The sequence below is a fragment of the Nerophis ophidion genome, linkage group LG01, assembly GCF_033978795.1.
Source record: "Nerophis ophidion isolate RoL-2023_Sa linkage group LG01, RoL_Noph_v1.0, whole genome shotgun sequence".
In the NCBI taxonomy this organism is placed as follows: domain Eukaryota; kingdom Metazoa; phylum Chordata; class Actinopteri; order Syngnathiformes; family Syngnathidae; genus Nerophis; species Nerophis ophidion.
The window spans coordinates 75,234,830-75,254,910 of NC_084611.1; the positions used below are offsets into that span (position 1 = coordinate 75,234,830).

Sequence of the window (20,081 nt, forward strand, 5' to 3'; positions counted from 1 at the left end):
GGATGGATGGATGGATCAATATTTATGGAACATGTCCACAAAAAATCTAGCTGTCACAATGAATATTGATTGCATTGTTGCATTTCTTTTCACAGTTTATGAACATACATTCATATTTTGTTGAAGTATTTTTCAATAAATATATTTATAAAATATTTTTGAACTGTTGCTATTTTTAGAATATTTTTGAAAAATCTCACATACCCCCTTGGCCTACCTTCAAGTACTCCCAGGAGTACACGTACCCCCATTAGGAACCACTGTTCTAAGCTATTAAATTCAGTCTGGCCACAAGACCAGAGCACTGACAGCAACCTGATTGAGTGTACAGCCTACAGAATTATTAGACGCACTTTGGCATGCACATACACAGACACTTACAGTAATTGAGTTTTAATCGTAGTCGTATTTCTGGGACATAAAAGTACGGAAATCACAAACATTTTTGTTCCATTTTTGGCACTTTTCTCCCAGGAATAATTACATACACACTAGGGATGTAACGATAAACAGTATTAATGACTGTTACTATTACCGTTTTAAATAAAATATATCGAAAAATTGTGGTTGATAGCCAGATTTTGATAAATTCAGAGATGGGCTGGCGCTCACTCGCTAGCTTACATGCTAACATGAATACAAGAGACATTGACGTCTTTTCCCATTAAGCAACGACATACCTCAAGCTATGTCGCCCTGGGGCGGTATAGCTCGGTTGGTTCAGCGGCCGTCCCAGCAACTCGAGGGTTGCAGGTTCGAACCCCGCTTCCGCCATCCGAGTCACTGCTGTTGTGTCCTTTGGCAAGACACTTTACCCACCTGCTCCCAGTGCCACCCACACTGGTTTAAATGTAAAAATTAGATATTGGGTTTCACTATGTAAAGCGCTTTGAGTCACTAGAGAAAAATCGCTATATAAATATAATTCACTTCACTTCACTTCAATCAAACCTCTAAAAACACTTTACTGTCTGAGTAACTCGGGTATTGAATTGGACACAGTGAGGCTACAAGCTGTGCTCTCTTAGCCCAGAATGGCCCCGTTTACACGTCCCACCAAATCTGATTGTTTTTGCCCTCAAGTGACACCATATCCGATTTATTTTTTTTGCCAGTCTAAATCTGATTGGTATCAGATTCAGGGCCAAATCAGGAGGTAGTCCTAAATCCGATCGGAATCTGATCTTTTCAAATGTGACTTCAGTCTAAACGCAACGCGACCTGAATGCGACCCGTGTGACTTTTTATGTCAGCTTTGGTTGAGCTACTTCGCTCGTGTACGCGGGAAAAGACGCAGTCGCCAGCGGAAGTGAATATTTCATCACAACATCGGGTTTCTGGTGAGCAAAGTCTTTTTAAGACGACCAAATTTCTGGTGCATCACTTGTCAATAGTGTGCAAATAATAGGCTAAATTTAATGTCTGAATATATATTTTGATTCCAAAATAATAGCGATTATTGATCGACCGGAATTTACGCGGTGGTGCATTTGCTTACATGTGAAATCCACATGGATCCACGCTGGTGTCTCCTCTACTTAACAGCCGTAAAAAGATTAGAACCCCCCCCATCCCCCCAAAATATATTACACTATATTAATATGTTATCCATTCTTCCATCCATCCATCCATCCATCCATCTATACATTTTCTACCACTTGTTCGGGGTCACAGAGGGTGTTGAAGCCTATCTCATCTACATTCGGGGTACACGCTGTACAAGTCTCCACCTCATCACAGGGCCAACACAGACAGCATTCAAACACTAGGGCCAATTTCAGTGTTGCCAATAAACTTATCACCAGGTGCATGTCTTTGGAGGTGGGTGGAAGCCGGTACCCAGGACCTTGGTATTATGAGGCACGCGTACTAACCCCAGCACCACTGTGCTGCAATACGTTACTACGTTATATTACTTTAATTCACTTTCATGTTAAAAAACACACATTTTTAAGGTTTTGCAGCTTTTACCTTATTTTTTACTAGTATCAACTTTCTCCTGGTCAACTTTTCACTTTATCTAAGTGCGCATGCAAGTGATGTCGAGACAACATTGGGGCCTGTGCGGATTTACACTGGAGTCTGATAACTTGCAGTGCAAACAGTAAGCTGGAAAAATCTAATTTAAAAATAAATCAGATTTGGGCCACTTTGGCCTCCAGTGTTAACATAGCTAGTGATTGACATACAGGATACTCAGAGGAATATGACACGGAGATGTATTATGGTGCGTTCAAGTACCGCTGAACAGAGTAGAATACCAAAACGCACAATAACCGTGATATAACATTGGCATATGGTTATATTCCAGACGTATGGACACATTGCTCAAAAGAATCAGGTAATTTTCCACTGGTTTCATGTTGTTTCATGTTGTTCTCAAAACTTTGGAATGCACGTCCAACTGTTTCTTGTTTAGTAATTTTTTACACAACCAACTGTTCTCCAACAATAAGGTGAAGAGCTCACAGTGGCTAATTTGCTGATGACACTCTGGCCACTACATTCGTACAACATTCTGTTTGAGGCCTTGCAATGGCAAGGTATTTTTGACACTTGGACCCTATGGCTTGTAATCCAACAGTCACATTCTATAAAAACATGTTTGTCAGTTTGTCAGCAGTGATTAGCTTCCTTTGTTTTGCGAAATTGCGGATTGATACATCTTAGAGTTTATTATTTAGTGCAGTGGTTCTCAAATGGGGGTACTTGAAGGTATGTCAAGGGGTACGTGAGATTTTTTTAAAATATTGTAGAAATAGCAACAATTCAAAAATCCTTTATATATATATCCATCCATCCATCCATCATCTTCCGCTTATCCGAGGTCGGGTCGCGGGGGCAACAGCCTAAGCAGGGAAACCCAGACTTCCCTCTCCCCAGCCACTTCGTCTAGCTTTTCCCGGGGGATCCCGAGGCGTTCCCAGGCTAGCCGGGAGACATAGTCTTCCCAACATGTCCTGGGTCTTCCCCGTGGCCTCCTACCGGTTGGACGTGCCTTAAACACATCCCTAGGGAGGCGTTCGGGTGGCATCCTGACCAGATGCCCGAACCACCTCATCTGGCTCCTCTCGATGTGAAGGAGCAGCGGCTTTACTTTGAGTTCCTCCCGGATGGCAGAGCTTCTCACCCTATCTCTAAGGGAGAGCCCCGCCACACGGCGGAGGAAACTCATTTCGGCCGCTTGTACCCGTGATTTTATCCTTTCGGTCATGACCCAAAGCTCATGACCATAGGTGAGGATGGGAACGTAGATCGACCGGTAAATTGAGAGCTTTGCCTTCCGGCTCAGCTCCTTCTTCACCACAACGGATCGGTACAACGTCCGCATTACTGAAGAAGCCGCACCGATCCGCCTGTCGATCTCACAATCCACTCTTCCCTCACTCGTGAACAAGACTCCTAGGTACTTGAACTCCTCCACTCCTCCCCAACCCGGAGATGGCATTCCACCCTTTTCCGGGCGAGAACCATGGACTCGGACTTGGAGGTGCTGATTCTCATTCCGGTCTCTTCACACTCGGCTGCGAACCGATCCAGCGAGAGCTGAAGATCCCGGTCAGATGAAGCCATCAGGACCACATCATCTGCAAAAAGCAGAGACCTAATCCTGCGGTTACCAAACCGGAACCCCTCAACGCCTTGACTGCGCCTAGAAATTCTGTCCATAAAAGTTATGAACAGAATCGGTGACAAAGGACAGCCTTGGCGGAGTCCAACCCTCACTGGAAATGTGTTTGACTTACTGCCGGCAATGCGGACCAAGCTCTGACACTGATCGTACAGGGAGCGGACCGCCACAATAAGACAGTCCGATACCCCATACTCTCTGAGCACTCCCCACAGGACTTCCCGAGGGACACGGTCGAATGCCTTCTCCAAGTCCACAAAGCACATGTAGACTGGTTGGGCAAACTCCCATGCACCCTCAAGAACCCTGCCGAGAGTATAGAGCTGGTCCACAGTTCCACGACCAGGACGAAAACCACACTGTTCCTCCTGAATCCGAGGTTCGACTATCCGGCGTAGCCTCCTCTCCAGTACACCTGAATAAACCTTACCGGGAAGGCTGAGGAGTGTGATCCCACGATAGTTGGAACACACCCTCCGGTCCCCCTTCTTAAAGAGAGGAACCACCACCCCGGTCTGCCAAGCCAAAGGTACCGCCCCCGATGTCCACGCGATGCTGCAAAGTCTTGTCAACCAAGACATCCCCACAGCATCCAGAGCCTTAAGGAACTCCGGTCGGATCTCGTCCACCCCTGGGGCCTTGCCACCGAGGAGTTTTTTAACTACCTCAGCGACCTCAGCCCCAGAAATAGGAGAGTCCACCACAGATTCCCCAGGCACTGCTTCCTCATATGAAGACGTGTTGGTGGGATTGAGGAGGTCTTCGAAGTATTCCTTCCACCTATCCACAACATCCGCAGTTGAGGTCAGCAGAACACCATCCGCACCATACACGGTGTTGATAGTGCACTGCTTCCCCTTCCTGAGGCGGCGGACGGTGGTCCAGAATCGCTTCGAAGCTGTCCGGAAGTCGTTTTCCATGGCTTCCCCGAACTCCTCCCATGTCCGAGTTTTTGCCTCCGCGACCGCTGAAGCTGCACACCGCTTGGCCTGTCGGTACCTGTCCACTGCCTCCGGAGTCCTATGAGCCAAAAGGACCCGATAGGACTCCTTCTTCAGCTTGACGGCATACCTCACCGCTGGTGTCCACCAAGGGGTTTTAGGATTGCCGCCCCGACAGGCACCAACTACCTTGCGGCCACAGCTCCGATCTGCCGCCTCGACAATAGAGGTGCGGAACATGGTCCACTCGGACTCAATGTCCAGCACCTCCCTCGTGACATGTTCAAAGTTCGTCCGGAGGTGGGAATTGAAACTTTGTCTGACAGGAGACTCTGCCAGACGTTCCCAGCAGACCCTCACAATGCGTTTGGGCCTCCCAGGTCTGTCCGGTTAGTGTATTGTAAGATTTGGTGTTGGGCATTTGAATAGAGATCACAGTATTGGACACTAACCAAAGAAATATACAATAACCAAATAAAAAAATTGGGGAATACTTTCATCTTTCCCCGAAAATAATGGTGGCTTTGTTAACCGAGGTACTACTGTATATTAGATTTATTTTGCTCTCATGATGACAAAATATGAACAGAATGATGACACATTCATAATGACGTTTAATATTTACGTATTATGATCATTTTTTCACATCACGACTTTGCTTTTTTTTCTTCATCACTGATTTCTGCTCATTGCAGAATTTGAGAGCCAACAAGCATAATAAAACATCACCTACTGTACAGTGTCTGCTGTCATTAGGAGGCTGACTGCTAGGATGTTCTCATATTCCTATTTAGATGACAAATGTCTCATAATCCTCGCAAAAAAACAGGGTTGGGACGGCAGGGAGTGCTTTTTGTGTCATTCTCGCCAGATCCAGGTCCTAAATGGCTGTCAAAGTGTCCCAACTTGTCATATTATACCCTTCGCCATCTTCTGTCCACGGTTAGATGCAGGATATTCAATGTACAATAAACTTACAGCGAGCAGGGAAGCAAGGAAACACTAGACGACTCGATGATATAATCATAGGCACACACGGAAGTGATCAATAGTTTGTCTGCGTTAGCGCTAATAACAAGTGATAATATTGAAGTCACAAAACGTAAATATGGTATTGTTGGCACTTTTTGAATTGTTATTTTATTGGGTTTTATGGGCGGAATAGCGAGGCTCCCATTGGCTCCGCTGTAAGCGAACTTTTTGCGTTTATTTAATATTTATTAGATTGCATTAAAAAAAATGTACCCCGCCTTCCGCCCGATTGTAGCTGAGATAGGCGCCAGCGCCCCCCGCGACCCCGAAAGGGAATAAGCGGTAGGAAATGGATGGATGCATCCGTTGTCATGTATTTTATAATGATTGTGAATGATAGATGGATAGACAGTACATTTTTGATTCCTTCAGGAGAGTTCCCTCAGGAAAATTTGAATTCCAGCAGCAGTGTACAGAATTGAGATATAATTTGAAAAGTAAATAATAGAGGTATAAATGGAAATAAGGGAGAAATTCCCCAAAAAGTGCAGTTCCCCTTTAAAGGTAAAGATTATAGTGCATTTTAGCTCCGTAGTGACACAAGGTACAAATAAAAAGAGAATATTTTGGAGTATAAAGTCCACATCCAGGGCACACGGCCACACATTCTCAGAAAGATGTGCTCTCACACAGTGGAAGTCTCATCTTTGTGTGAGCTTCACCGGTGCTGACACACTGCCGTGTAGTGGGAAATTGCACTGGATGTCTGAGGCCTCTGCCTGCAATTTAGCCATGAGGCAGCCATTCATTAGGCTCGAAAATAACAAGGGAAGGGAGCAGACTGAAGGACGACCAAGACGCGAGATTGAGGGGAAAATGGAGGCACAATAATGGGGAGTTGACTGGTAATGCTTCGGCGATTACAACAATATGTTTACCTTTGGGGCTTTGTTTTCTTTGACTGGGCTTCACCTATTTTCTTGCTTAGGTCAGGCACTAACAATGAAGCGCTTCGCTGTAAAACCGTCCTTTGCCATAATAAAGTTGCTCTGCACACAGTGAAGTATATTTTATTTTCCTTACAAAATACTGCAGTTGACCCTCTAAAGTCAATTTTGTGTACCATTACTTTGATAGGCAACCTCAGATTGCTGCAACTTTCTTCACTTTGTGGATACACTTTATGAGTAAGGTGGTTTGTCGTTGATAACCGACAGGCGGAATGCTTTATCTTTCTGACACATCTGCATTGCACACACACTTGTTTGTGAATGCACAAATGTGCCGTGTCAATCAGGCCCATCTCTTCTTGCAGAGCTCAGGGAAGTTGACCTCGCTAGTCAAACAAGTCAGAATCGGTGTCAAGTGTGCAAGATCACAGCACGGAAACCTTGGTGTGTGTGTGCCCCCCTTAACCAATCACTCCAGGATTTGACGGGCTGTTTTTGAGATTGTTGCGGCCTAAAATGCCTAAATTTCCGGCAGCTTTTTCAGAAAGTTACAGCTAAAAAATCCAATGTTTTTAAGACTTATTTTTGTCAACCACATTAAGTCAAAGCACAGGATTTCAACACAAAGTGGAAACAAATACTCTATTCAGAATCAGTACTTCATTATGTTTTACTTGTTTTATACCACATTGACTTAAAAGTAGACAATAGATGGCAGTAAAAGCACATGCTAAGAACTCATTGACAAATTACTAGGGGTGTAACGGTACACAAAAAATTTGGTTCGGTACGTACCTCGGTTTAGAGGTCACAATTCGGTTAATTTTCGGTACAGTAAGAATACAACAAAATATAAATTTTTTGGTTATTTATTTACCAAATTTGCAAAATCTTCCACCAAAAATATTTTTCTTAGTGGAATATTTGATGAGAAGTAATGGGAACCTTGGATAGGTCAATAATTCATAACATGGAATTTGATTCAATATTATGTTTTGAGCAATGACAGTTTGAAAGAACAGGCCCGCAGGCTACTCATCTGGTCCTTACGGGCTACCCGCGGGCACCACGTTGGTGACCCCTGTCCTAAAGAATGGTCACAATACAATTCTGAAAACCCTTTGCTTGTTGAATGGAGTTCTCGTGATTAACGAAAGTTAACTACTGTCAACAGAAAAACAACACAAGGTTCAGACTTAGGACAGTTGTTTTGTTGTGCCACACCTGATCTCACTTCAAAATTGTGTACATTTTATTTGGCTTGCAATATTTATGCTGAGGTTTTAGGAACAAAATCCACATTGATGACTTCATGGGTTTGGACTTTAGCGGTTTCCCTGTATAGATTTATATTAGTGTTGTTCCGATACCAATATTTTAGTACCGGTAACAAAATGTACTTTAATACTTTTGGGTACTTTTCTAAATAAGGGAGACCACAAAAAATTGCATTATTGGCCTTGTTTTAACAAAAAAAAAATCTTACGGTACAATAAACATACGTTTCGTATTGCGATCGAAGAACAATTTTGTCCTTAAATAAAATAGTGAACATCCAAGACAACTTGTATTTTATTACTAAGTAAGCAAACAAAGGCTCCTAATTTGTCTGCTAACATATGCTGCAACGTACTGTGTCATTTCTCATTGTATTTTGTAAAAATGATGTGGGACAAGCTGTAAAAATGGATTATAAATCTACTTGTTAATTTACTTTTAATATTTGGTTACCTTGTTTTAACACCTTCTATCTACACTTCTGTTAAAATGTAATAATCACTTATTCTTCTGTTTGTGAATACTTAACATACGTTTTGGATGATACCACAAATTTAGGCATCGATCCGATACCAAGTAGTTACAGGATCATACATTGGTCATATTCAAAGTCCTCTTGTGTCCAGCGAAGTATTTCCTGACATCATAAACATGATTTTTTTTTTAAAAGGAAAAAAAAGTTTTTGTCACGATAAAAAGATATTGATGTCTAGATACGCTATTGTACTTGGTATCATTACAGTAGATGTCAGGTGTAGATCCACCCATAGCATTTGTTTACATTCATGGTGCTAGCTTGCTGTTAGTGGTTAGCTATCGTGTCATCCTACGGTGTGTAGTGAAGCATGTTTAGCTATTCCTCGTCCTGCAGGGATGATACTTGTTAGAAACTTATTTTTATTTGTCGCCATGGCGGTAAGGATTAGTGATTTAAAAGTAGCTAAAACACTGCCGACTGCGAATGGACGTTCGCTGCTAGTGAGCTAGCCATGTCTTAAAGCACCTCTTCTTGAGAATGTTTCAGTGTTATAACTTCACCTTAATCTTTAGTTTTTAGGCCAACATGCGTCCGTTCTACCTTTTCTGTCTACACACTGTGTCTTCTTGTAAGTAATCAGTGACTGTGCGTTGCCGAACACGCTCCACTGTTTGCAAAAGCAGCAATGACGTGACGACGCACCAGCATGCCCAGGAACCGGTGTTTTTCAAACAAAGTATAGTACCGTTTTTTTAGATTCATTAATACCGCGATACTATACCAGTACCGGCATACCGTGCAATCATAACTTATATTGCTAGGGTTGAACTCAGTATTACGTTGTTTGGTTTATCAATCCGCAGTGGAGACCCAAATATACTTCTTGTAACATTACTAATGATAAAGTGAGTGTTTTAATGTAATGGTGAAGTCAAAACGGCAGAAGTGCATGCTGACACTACATCACACACTTGTGCTGGAGAGTGTCAGTGATGTAGTACTGCTATGAAAGTGCTCTTGGCTTAAAGGCCTACTGAAATGAGATTTTCTTATTCAAACGGGGATAGCAGGTCCATTCTGTGTCATACTTGATCATTTCGCGATATTGCCATATTTTTGCTGAAAGGATTTAGTAGAGAACATCCACGATAAAGTTCGCAACTTTTGGTCGCTAATAAAAAAGCCTTGCCTTTACCGGAAGTAGCAGACGATGACGTCACCCGAGTGAGGGTTCCTCACATCCTCACATTGTTTATAATCATAGCCACCAGCAGCAAGTGCGATTCAGACCGAGAAAGCGACGATTTCCCCATTAATTTGAGCGATGATGAAAGATTTGTAGATGAGGATAGTGAGAGTGACGGACTAGAAGAAAAAGAAAAGAAAAATCTAGAGCAATGGGAGCGATTCAGATGTTATTAGACACATTTACTAGGATAATTCTGGAAAATCCCTTAGCTGCTTTTTGTTTTATTAGTGTTTTAAGTGAGATTATAGTCATACCTGAAAGACGGAGGGGTGTGGTGACCGCCAGTGTCTCTGAGGGAAGCCATGGAGGAGCAAAGAAAGTCGCAGCTGCCTCTTTGACAGTTGCAGGAAGAAAGACACAAGCTCCGCTCATGTTTACGGTAAGAGCCGACTTATTACCACTATTTTCACACCGAAACCTGCCGGTTGAGAACCATGTTCGCTTGACCGCTCTGTTCTATATTACAGCTTCACAACAAACAAAGAAACACCAGCTGTGTTTGCTTTGCTAAAGGCAGCTGCAATACACAGCTTTCCACCAACAGCTTTCTTCTTTGTGGTCTCCATTATTAATTGAACAAATTGCAAAAGATTCAGCAAAACAGATGTCCAGAGAACTGTGTAATTATGCGATCAAATCGGACGACTTTTGGCCGTGAGTGGTGCTGGTATAAAATGTCCGCTACAATCAATAACGTCACAAGCACGCGTCATCATTCCGCGACATTTTCAACAGGACACTTCGCGGGAAATTTAAAATTGCAATTTAGTAAACTAAAGAGGCCGTATTGGCATGTGTTGCAATGTTAATATTTCATCATTGATATATAAACTATCAGACTGCGTGGTCGGTAGTAGTGGGTATCAGTAGGCCTTTAAGAGAGAGAGGGCACAGCTGTCTTTAAGTAGAATATGACAACACCTTTTGGTTATTGATTTATTCTATTTATCTGTTTTTACGGATAATCTTCTACAGGTCCTCATTTTGTAAAAAAAAACAAAACAAAAAAAAACGAGCCATGAACACTTAAAAAAATGAGGGATCCTTGTTAAGAAAATCTTGCAACACTGTTATATCCACCAAAAAGGTGTTTTTCTCATTTTTGAGTCGCATAATTTATCAGTTTGAGTTAGTCTGTGTGGTTATCTTCTAAATGAAAAGGAAAAAGACCATTTTGTTTTAGTGCCCTTTAGTGCTCTTGGTCTGCTTTTTGATGCTTGATCTCCCTTCTCCTGTTGCGTGACTGTTTTTATCTCCCCAACATACCCCCTATCTTTTTTTTTCTGTTTCATATTTTTATTGCCCCCTGGGCCTCGTTGTTCGGCGGCCTTATCTCTTTGTGCTTTAATTGGCTTATCTAGCTTTGTCCTTTTATGTATCATTGCTGCATTTCTCTCCCTGTGTAAGACTTTTATTCAGAGAGGGTTTGGTTGCACTGAGGTGTGATTCAAAGCTTCAATCTGATAGGAAGCTGCATTTATAGTTATTAGGGCTGTCAAGTAATAACAAATCATCAGATAAATGCCTTGGAATGCAACAATATGTAGTCAAATTTGGGTCAATAGCCTTTATGGATAGAGATGGAAATGGAAAATCAGTTTTCCCAGTGTATCCGTTCCTTGGAATGTTCTCAAATGAGTCCTTTAACAATTCCTATGGTTGGTAATGACCTCATAATGTAACGTGCGTAGTGACGTCACACAGCAACATGTCATCCACGGCATTTAAACATGCATATACAGTGGGGCAAAAAAGTATTTAGTCAGCCACCGATTGTGCACTTAAAATGATGACAGAGGTCTGTAATTTTCATCATAGGTACACTTCAACTGTGGGAGACAGAATGTGAAAAAAAATCCAGGAATTCACATTGTAGGAATTTTAAAGAATTTATTTGTAAATTATTGTGGAAAATAAGTATTTGGTCAACCATTCAAAACTCTCAATGATGGAAGGAGGTTTTGGCTTAAAATCTCACGATACATGGCCCCATTCATTCTTTACTTAATGCGGATCAATCTTCCTGTCCCCTTAGCAGAAAAACAGCCCCAAAGCATGATGTTTCCACCCCCATGCTTCACAGTAGGTATGGTGTTCTTGGGATGCAACTCAGTATTCTTCTTCCTCCAAACACGACGAGTTGAGTTTATTCCAAAAAGTTATATTTTGGTTTCATCTGACCACATGACATTCTCCCAATCTTCTGCTGTATCATCCATGTATCCATGTTGGTATAAACTCAACTCGTCGTGTTTGGAGGAAGAAGAATACTGAGTTGCATCCCAAGAACACCATACCTACTGTAAAGCATGGGGGTGGAAACATCATGCTTTGCGGCTGTGTTTCTGCTAAGGGGACAAGACGATTGATCCGTGTTATGGAAAGAATGAAGAATGATTTTGAGCCAAAACCTCCTTCCATCAGTGAGAGCTTTGAATGGTTGACCAAATACTTATTTTCCACCATAATTTGCAAATAAATTCTTTAAAATTCGTACAATGTGAATTCCTGGATTTTTTTTTCACATTCTGTCTCTCACAGTTGAAGTGTACCTATGATGAAAATTACAGACCTCTGTCATCATTTTAAGTGGGAGAACTTGCACAATCGGTGGCTGACTAAATTCTTTTTTGCCCCATATGCATATATGTATAATATAGGGCTTCACGGTGGCAGAAGGGTTAGTGCGTCTGCCTCACAATACGAAGGTCCTGCAGTCCTGTGTTCAATCCCAGGCTCGGGATCTTTCTGTGTGGAGTTTGCATGTTCTCCCCGTGAATGCGTGGGTTCCTTCCGGGTATTCCGGCTTCCTCCCACTTCCAAAGACATGCACCTGGGGATTGGTTGATTGGCAACACTAAATTGGCCCGAGAGTGTGAATGTAAGTGTGAATGTTGTATGTTTATCTGTGTTGGCCCTGCGATGAGGTGGCGACTTGTCCAGGGTGTACCCGCCTTCCGCCCGATTGTAGCTGAGATAGGCGCCAGCGCCCCCCGCGGCCCCAAAAGGGAATAAGCGGTAGGAAATGGATGGATGGATGGATGGATGGATGGATGGATATATATATATATATGTATGTATGTATGTAAGTATGCATGCATTCAATGTGATTATATATTTTTTCCCTAGTTTTTTCCCTTACTTTTTAAAGAAACCGCTGAATACAAATGATTGAGATAATTCGAAACAATGTTTGCTTTTATTTAATCAAAAACTAGTTATTTGAAGTGACTTTGCATCCATTGCATCTTACTCTTCACAAAATTCGAATTTGTATAATTGTGTTCTTTTTAGACCAGATATAAAATGTATTGAATTTACGTTATATAATGCAATGTGTCAAGCTTGCTCATAAACAGACCATATCATTAGTTTTACTAATCTAATGTGCTTGTTAAAGGGGAACAGCGCTTTTTTAGGGTTTTCCCCTACAATCATTGTGAAAAACATGACTACGGATGTATTTGTTTTTTCAATGCTTTCGAAAGCAATAAAAAAATAGACCTAAAGAAAAGTCCGCTTACAGCTGAGCCAACGGGAGGTCCTCTACACCGCCCATAAAACCCAATAAATAAACTTCCAAAAAGCGGCAACAATGCTCAGTTTACGTTTCGTGATTTGAATATCAGTAATAGTGATGTTGTTATTATAAGTGCTAACACAGCCCTTCTAGTATATATAGCAGGGCTTTCAAGCTTTCCTTGTTTCCTTTGCTCATGGAAGTTTATTTTAGATCATAAATCAGGCCTGTGACCTGGATAGTAAAAGGCTGAGGACATATTCTGACAAGCTAGTAAACTTTGACAGCCAATTTAGACCCCAACATGGCAAGAACAATACAAAAAGAAGCTTGGTTCCACCCCATTATTATTAATTTATTATTATTTTTCATCTAACTGGGAATATAACAAGATTCCATCAGTCTGCATCCTAATGAGAGCAGACATTGTACAGTAAGTGATGTTTTATTATGTATGTTGGTTCTCATAAAGTCTGCAGTGAGCGGTAATCAGTGACATAGTGAACGTTGTGATGCGTTTTTGATATGAATGCGCTGCATATGCTTAAAATGAGCAAAATACCTAAATATAACATGTTATTATAAATTTGCCTGTTATGTACATTACATATACACTTACATCATGTATATTAAATTCAATGGAGGTTTTTTATATGTTGTTTAAGGGCTATTACAGGCAGAATAGAGCGACTCGAATAGGCTCCATTATTAGCAGACTTTTGATTGCTTTTATTTAATATTTAGAATGCAAACATAAAAGAAAAATGTATTCTTGTCTTACATAAGGTTTGTGAATGATAGGCACAATTCCGCAAAAAAGGTCAGTTCCCCTTCAAACTCACTTCTAAACCTTTATTTACTAGTTTTGTGTCTGAATAGTGATATAATTCCAATGTCACTGCTAAATATTAGTACTATGAGAATAATGATAGGAAAAATAAGAGGCTGTGCTTATAAATTTAAGTGCTAACGCTATATAACGTTCCTGTGAAAGGTTTACTCCGACAGCACCGATTGTTGCTGTCCAGTTTATTGCATTTGCTCTTGGCATCGAGTCAAGCAACGTTGCACTTTATTGCTTTACTACACATGCCTACACATGCAAACACAATCCGATCGTATGGCTTGGAATGATTCGTTACCATGATGCATTTGGAACATGAAATCAATGAGGATTAAAGCCATCTGCTGATTTAACAGTGCACAGAAACGCTAACACGGTGGTGCCCGCTAAAATCAAGTCATTAAAAAAGGAGGCAAGGGCCACTGCAGCAGAAATGGACATGAGTGATAATGTGATCTTCACTTTGCATGATGTGCAACCATGCATGTATTGTGGGAGTGTGTCTGTGTGTGTGTGTGTGTGTGGGGGGGGGGGGGGGGGGGGGTGGTGGTGGTGGTGGTACACAGCTACAATCACTACGCAGACAACTTACTGAGCACATCACATCTTGTGAAGGAGAAGTTCTCCCATCCAGCAGAGAAAGTGGCAGCGCAGGTCCTTTCTATTTCACGCTCCAACCAAGTGTCTGCCAATTTGCATCACTCTAGCACTTTTACATCTGTTGGGATGTTAAAATAGTGGGAAGAGAGCAAAGATGCAGAAGCACAAGAGGGGGATTGAGATAAAAGGAGGAAAAGGCTTCTACAAGACACGAGCAAAGTGCTCTAAAAAAACAACAACTTGAAATGAAGTTGTTGTAAAGCAGGGGTGTCAAACTCAAATACAGAGTGGGCCACACATTTTTTACGGAACAAAGCCGCGGGCCAAGGTTGAACAAATTAACCTTTTAATAGAGACCCAAGGAAGATTTGCAATAAATATTGAACAAGCAAGGCTTATATAGCTTTAGTGACATGCAAAATCCAGTTTCAAATAATAATAATAATAATTATAAAAATATCAATGGCATATCAAATAATATTTAAATGAAAATTGAATGCCTTCTTTTCTATTTGCAATCTTCTGAGGTAAATATCAATTTTTTTCCTCAGGCTAATAATACATTTGAAAATAAAATAACAATAATGAATGAACCAAACATTCAAGCCTTGACGTAGCAAGAGAAAATGCATGAATAAAACGTTAATTATTGCTCAGTTTGCTGGAAGTTTCCCGGAAGAGTTAGTGCTGCCAGGGATTCTGGGTATTTGTTCTGTTGTGTTACGGTGCGGATGTTCACCCGAAATGTGTTTGTCATTCTTGTTTGGTGTGAGTTCACAGTGTGGCGCATATTTGTAACAGTGCTAGAGTTGTTTATACGGCTACCGTCAGTGTGACCTGTATGGCTGTTGACCAAGTATGCTTGCATTCACTTGTGTGTGTGTGTGTGTGTGTTTGTGTAAAAGCCACAAATATTATGTGACACGCTGTTAGTATGGAGGAAAAGCGGACGTAACGACAGGTTGTAGAGAAGGCTAAAGGCAGTGCCTTAAATGCACGCTCCCAATATAGTTGTCCGGGTAGAAATCGGTAGAAATTCAGGAGAATGGTTGCCTCGGGAGATTTTCGGAGGGGCACTGAACTTTGTTAGTCTACTGGGAAAATCGGGATGGTTGGCAAGTATGAGTATTAGCGGTGAATGCGGCGTTACAGCGGCACCGAAGCTGTATAACACCGGCGGGCCAGCTCTAATGCGAATTGATATTGCCTCAAGGCCAAATTAATTTACACGGTGGGCCAAATTTGGCCCGCCGGCCAGAGTTTGACACCCATGTTGGAAAGCATGAAAATCTGCTATGCAATAACATCAATCTATGGTATTATTACCCTAAAGAGGAACCATCCACCACTTCTAAGCATTTATTGGTCATCCTGCAAGCAAACTCTCTCATCAGCTTTTTAGAATCAGCACATCAGGCATCATATAAAAGAAATCGATAACACTTTAGTATTGGGAACATATATTCACCATTTTTTTATTTTTTTTTCCCAAGATGGCGCTGCTGTAGTGGCTGCTGTAGGCAGGAGCTCTGTGCTCTTGTATCATCCTTTTGTGTTTCCCTCTTGTTTTCATGTGTTATTATATTTTTTTGCCTTTTGGTCCGGGACCCTTTGGGACTGTGTGACAAGGGGTTTCACTTTCGTGACCTCTGTGGTGCTTTTTTTGTGGACTTCTGGATCTGCCTCCCGGGAGCCTTTTGGCCATGGAGACCAGCTGCTGGTTCTCTGCCGCACCGGAGTCGCTTTGGAGGGACTGGAGGAGATGCGGATGAGGGGACAGGGCTGCGGAGCTAGCACTGAGCGCTGGGACGGAGAGGCTTCGCGGTGTCTTGGCTGGGTGAGCAGGTGTCGGACACCTCAGTCTCCTTGGACGTATCATCGCTCATCCATGCGGACTGGACACTGGCCGAGAGTGGAGTCAGCTGTCTTGGTTGCTTTGTTGGGTCTGCTCCTGTCTCTGGCCATCCTCCCTCCACCCCAGCGGACGATGGCGTGGAACACCGCAGAGGCCACCACAGTTGGATATGTTTCTTTTACTTTTTATTCATAGCTGTATGTAGAAGTGTCTGGTTGTATCTGCTGCTTTAATGTCTTTAATGTCCTATGTGTTCTTTGATGTTTGATGTTTCCCCTCTTACACACATGTAAGAGGGATGTGTACTATGGCTATGAGTTGTTGTTTTTTTCCCTTGGCCTCAGTCTGCACCCCACTCCAGGGCCCAGGCTAAGACCGATTTTTTTATTTTATTTTAATCTTCTATTTTTTCTCTCCCCCGTCAGCGATCCTGTTCTGTCTCCCTGTAATGTTTGTCTGATCTTGAATGGGATTGTGCTGAAAATTGTAATTTTCCTGAAGGAACTCTCCTGACGGAATAAATAAAGTACTATCTAATCTAATCTATCTAATCTACTGAAACCCACTACTACCGACCACGCAGTCTGATAGTTTATATATCAATGATGAAATATTAACATTGCAACACATGCCAATACGGCCTTTTTAGTTTACTAAATTGCAAATTTTAAATTTCCCGCGAGGTATCCTGTTGAAAACATCGCGGAATGATGAAGCTTATGTTGACGCGTGTTTGTGACGTTATTGGTTGGAGCGGACATTTTAGCCCAGCACCACTCACGGGTAAAAGTCGTCTCTTTTCATCGCATGATTACACGGTATTCTGGACATCTGTGTTGCTGAATGTTTTGCAATTTGTTCAATTAAAAATGGAGACTATAAAGAACAATGCTGTTGGTGGAAAGCCGTGTATTGCAGCTGCCTTTAGCAACCGAAACACAGCCGGTGTTTCTTTGTTTGTTGTGAAGCTTGAACACAGAGCGTCAAGCGAACATGTTTCTCTACCACATGTCAACCAATTGGGATATTAAGTCGGCTCTTACCGGAGACTTCAGCGAATTATGCAACGTCCTCCTGCAGCTGTCAAAAAGGCAGCTTTGATCTTGGCTCCGCCATTGGCTTCTCTCAGAGACACTGGCGTTCACCGCAGCCCTTTGACTTTCAGGTATGACTTTATAATCTCACTAAAACACTATTAACACAATAAGCAGATAAGGGATTTTCCAGAATTATCCTAGTAAATGTGTTTAATAACATCTGAATCGCTCCCACCGCCGCCGCCTGAGCCGTCAACTTTTCTATTTTATTTTTTATTTTTTTGAAGTGTTTCACTCTAACTTTCCTCGTCCATTAATCTTGCATCCTCGGTCAAATTAATGGGGAAATCGTCGCCTTCTCGGTCCGAATTGCTCCTGCTGTTGGTGGCTTTGAGTATAAACAATGTGTCTGCTACTTCCGGCACAGGCAAGGCTTTTTTTATTAGCGACTAAAAGTTGCAAAATTTATCGTCGATGTTCTCTACTAAATCCTTTCGGCAAAAATATGGTAATATGGCGAAACGATCAAGTATGACACATAGATTGGACCTACTATCCCCGTTTAAATAAGAAAATCTCATTTCAGTAGGCCTTTAATTAGTTGCTTTTTAACATGCAAATTAGTAACATTATGGCTCTTAATTTGTCATTATTAAGTACTTATTAATGCCTTATTCTGCATGGCCTTATTATACAACCAGTAAGTGGGTAACTAAGAGTCTTCCTTCAAAAACCTCAGAAATGTTGCTTAATAGTAACCCTAATCCTATGTTCCCCTAGTGTCCACATAACTCCAAATTCAATATTTGTTATTTTAATAAGCAACTAATTCATGTTGAATATGTTACCCATAAGGCTGGGCGGTATATCGATATACTCGATATATCGCGGGTTGTCTCTGTGCGATCTAGAAAATGACTATACCGTGATATTGGAGTATACCTTCTCACGCAGTTGCTTTTAGCTGCTGGCATTACACTACAGGCTCTTCCCACTCCTTCTTGTGTCTCCTTCTCACAGACAGCAAGTGCACCTTCTTACATACGTCACATACGTATACGCCCTTGCAGAGCAGAGAGGTAGCAGCATGGGTAACGTTAGCTGTGGTGCGAGTAGTAATACAAGAGAAAGAAGGTTACAAATGAAAGAAGAATTAATTCCCAAGAAAAACAGCAGCGGGTCCACCGTCTGGCGGTGGTTTGGCTTCAAGTGGGAATATGTCGAACAGACAACCATAATTTTTCAAGCGTGGGGCAAAAGCACTGCTACAAAAAGTAGCATTACTGATAATATTTAGCATCATTTGAAAAGTCACCTGCTGGAAAATGAAGAGGGCTTACTCCGCATGTCAACATATCCATTTGGTGCCACACGCCCACATTATCAAAATGCAGAGGCAAACATTTCCAGATTAACACCGTGTAAAAAAACTAGTCAACAACAAAAGGAAATAATGTCCGTAGTAACCTACCACATAGCGAAGGACGAACACTATTTGATTTCCTATTATGCAGCTCATTTTTATTTGACACTTATTGAAATATCTTGTGTGACATAATGCTCAAAAGTGCACTTTATTGTTTATAAACTATTTAAGTGGTGTTCTGTACAAAAAGTGCACTTTAATTTAGTGTTGTTTTCATATGTCATCTTAGTGACATCATGCACAAAAGTGCACTAATAGCTTGTTTTAAAATGTGTCTGACAATCTTGCACTTTCTGTTTTGAAATGACATGAATGTTTGTGCCACTGCTTTATAACTGTTTAATAAATAGAGTTTTGGTCAATGGGCTTAGTTGTGATTTCCCTCTATGCATGAAAGTTTAAAATGACCATAAATTAATGCAGTGTGAAGAAAAATGTTTTAATGTAGACACATGGAATCATCATACTGGTGTGGTTATATGTATCAAGTGTTCATTCAAGGCTAAGGCAAGCTATTGAGATATATATCGTGTATCGTGATATGGCCTAAAAATATTGAGATATTAATAAAAGGCTATATCGCCCAGCCCTAGTTCCCCATACTAAAGTTACCAAAAGAACATGCAAATGTCATTTTTGGACTGCAGTGCTTTTTCTAGGTAAGTTTCTGTATCACTGCGCTGTGCTTTTGTAATTTGAAAATCCACCACTCACCAAACTGGTTTTCAATCACCAATATAAACTGCATGCATGCGTGTGCACCTTGCGTTAAAAATTAAAGTGTGCTTCCTTTTGCTGCGTGTCTGCAGGTTGCAACCAGCCAACCTCATGGAGATGATCCAGGCGATTGCTCAGAATGTCTCAAACATGGCAATCAGGGTGGAACAGATACTGCAAAGCAGTATCATGCAAGGCAAAGGTACAGTCGTCATAATGACATCAATTATGCAATATCATACTAATCCTTGTGCAGTGAAAGCTGCGCTACAATAATGATTTTGTAAATCAACAGAAAATGGATTACTCTTATTGTTTATAGGTTTTATACCTAAAAACATTATTCTGTACCAGGGATGTCCCGATTCCAATATTTTGGTACCGGTACCGAAATTATTTCGATACTTTTAGATACTTCTTTAAATCAAGGGGATCACAAAAAATGGCTTTATTGGCTTTATTTGAACAGAAAATATTGGGGTACATTAAACATATGTTTCTTATAGAAAGTTTGTCCTTAAATAAAATAGTGAGCATACAAAAAAATGTGTCTTTTATTAGTAAATAAGCAAACAAGGCCCCT

At 41.4% G+C, this 20,081-nt stretch overlaps 1 protein-coding gene across 3 annotated transcripts in view; it reads left to right on the plus strand.

The window, feature by feature from the left end:
- The window catches only part of LOC133559511 (alpha-1,6-mannosylglycoprotein 6-beta-N-acetylglucosaminyltransferase B-like), a 373,716-nt gene that overhangs the window by 163,724 nt on the left and 189,911 nt on the right, over nt 1-20,081 (plus strand). For all 3 annotated transcript variants that reach the window (XM_061911345.1, XM_061911354.1, XM_061911358.1), the window contains one exon: nt 19,591-19,700. In XM_061911345.1, the coding sequence (XP_061767329.1) occupies nt 19,591-19,700 (110 nt within the window). The remainder of the gene's footprint in view (nt 1-19,590; nt 19,701-20,081) is intronic.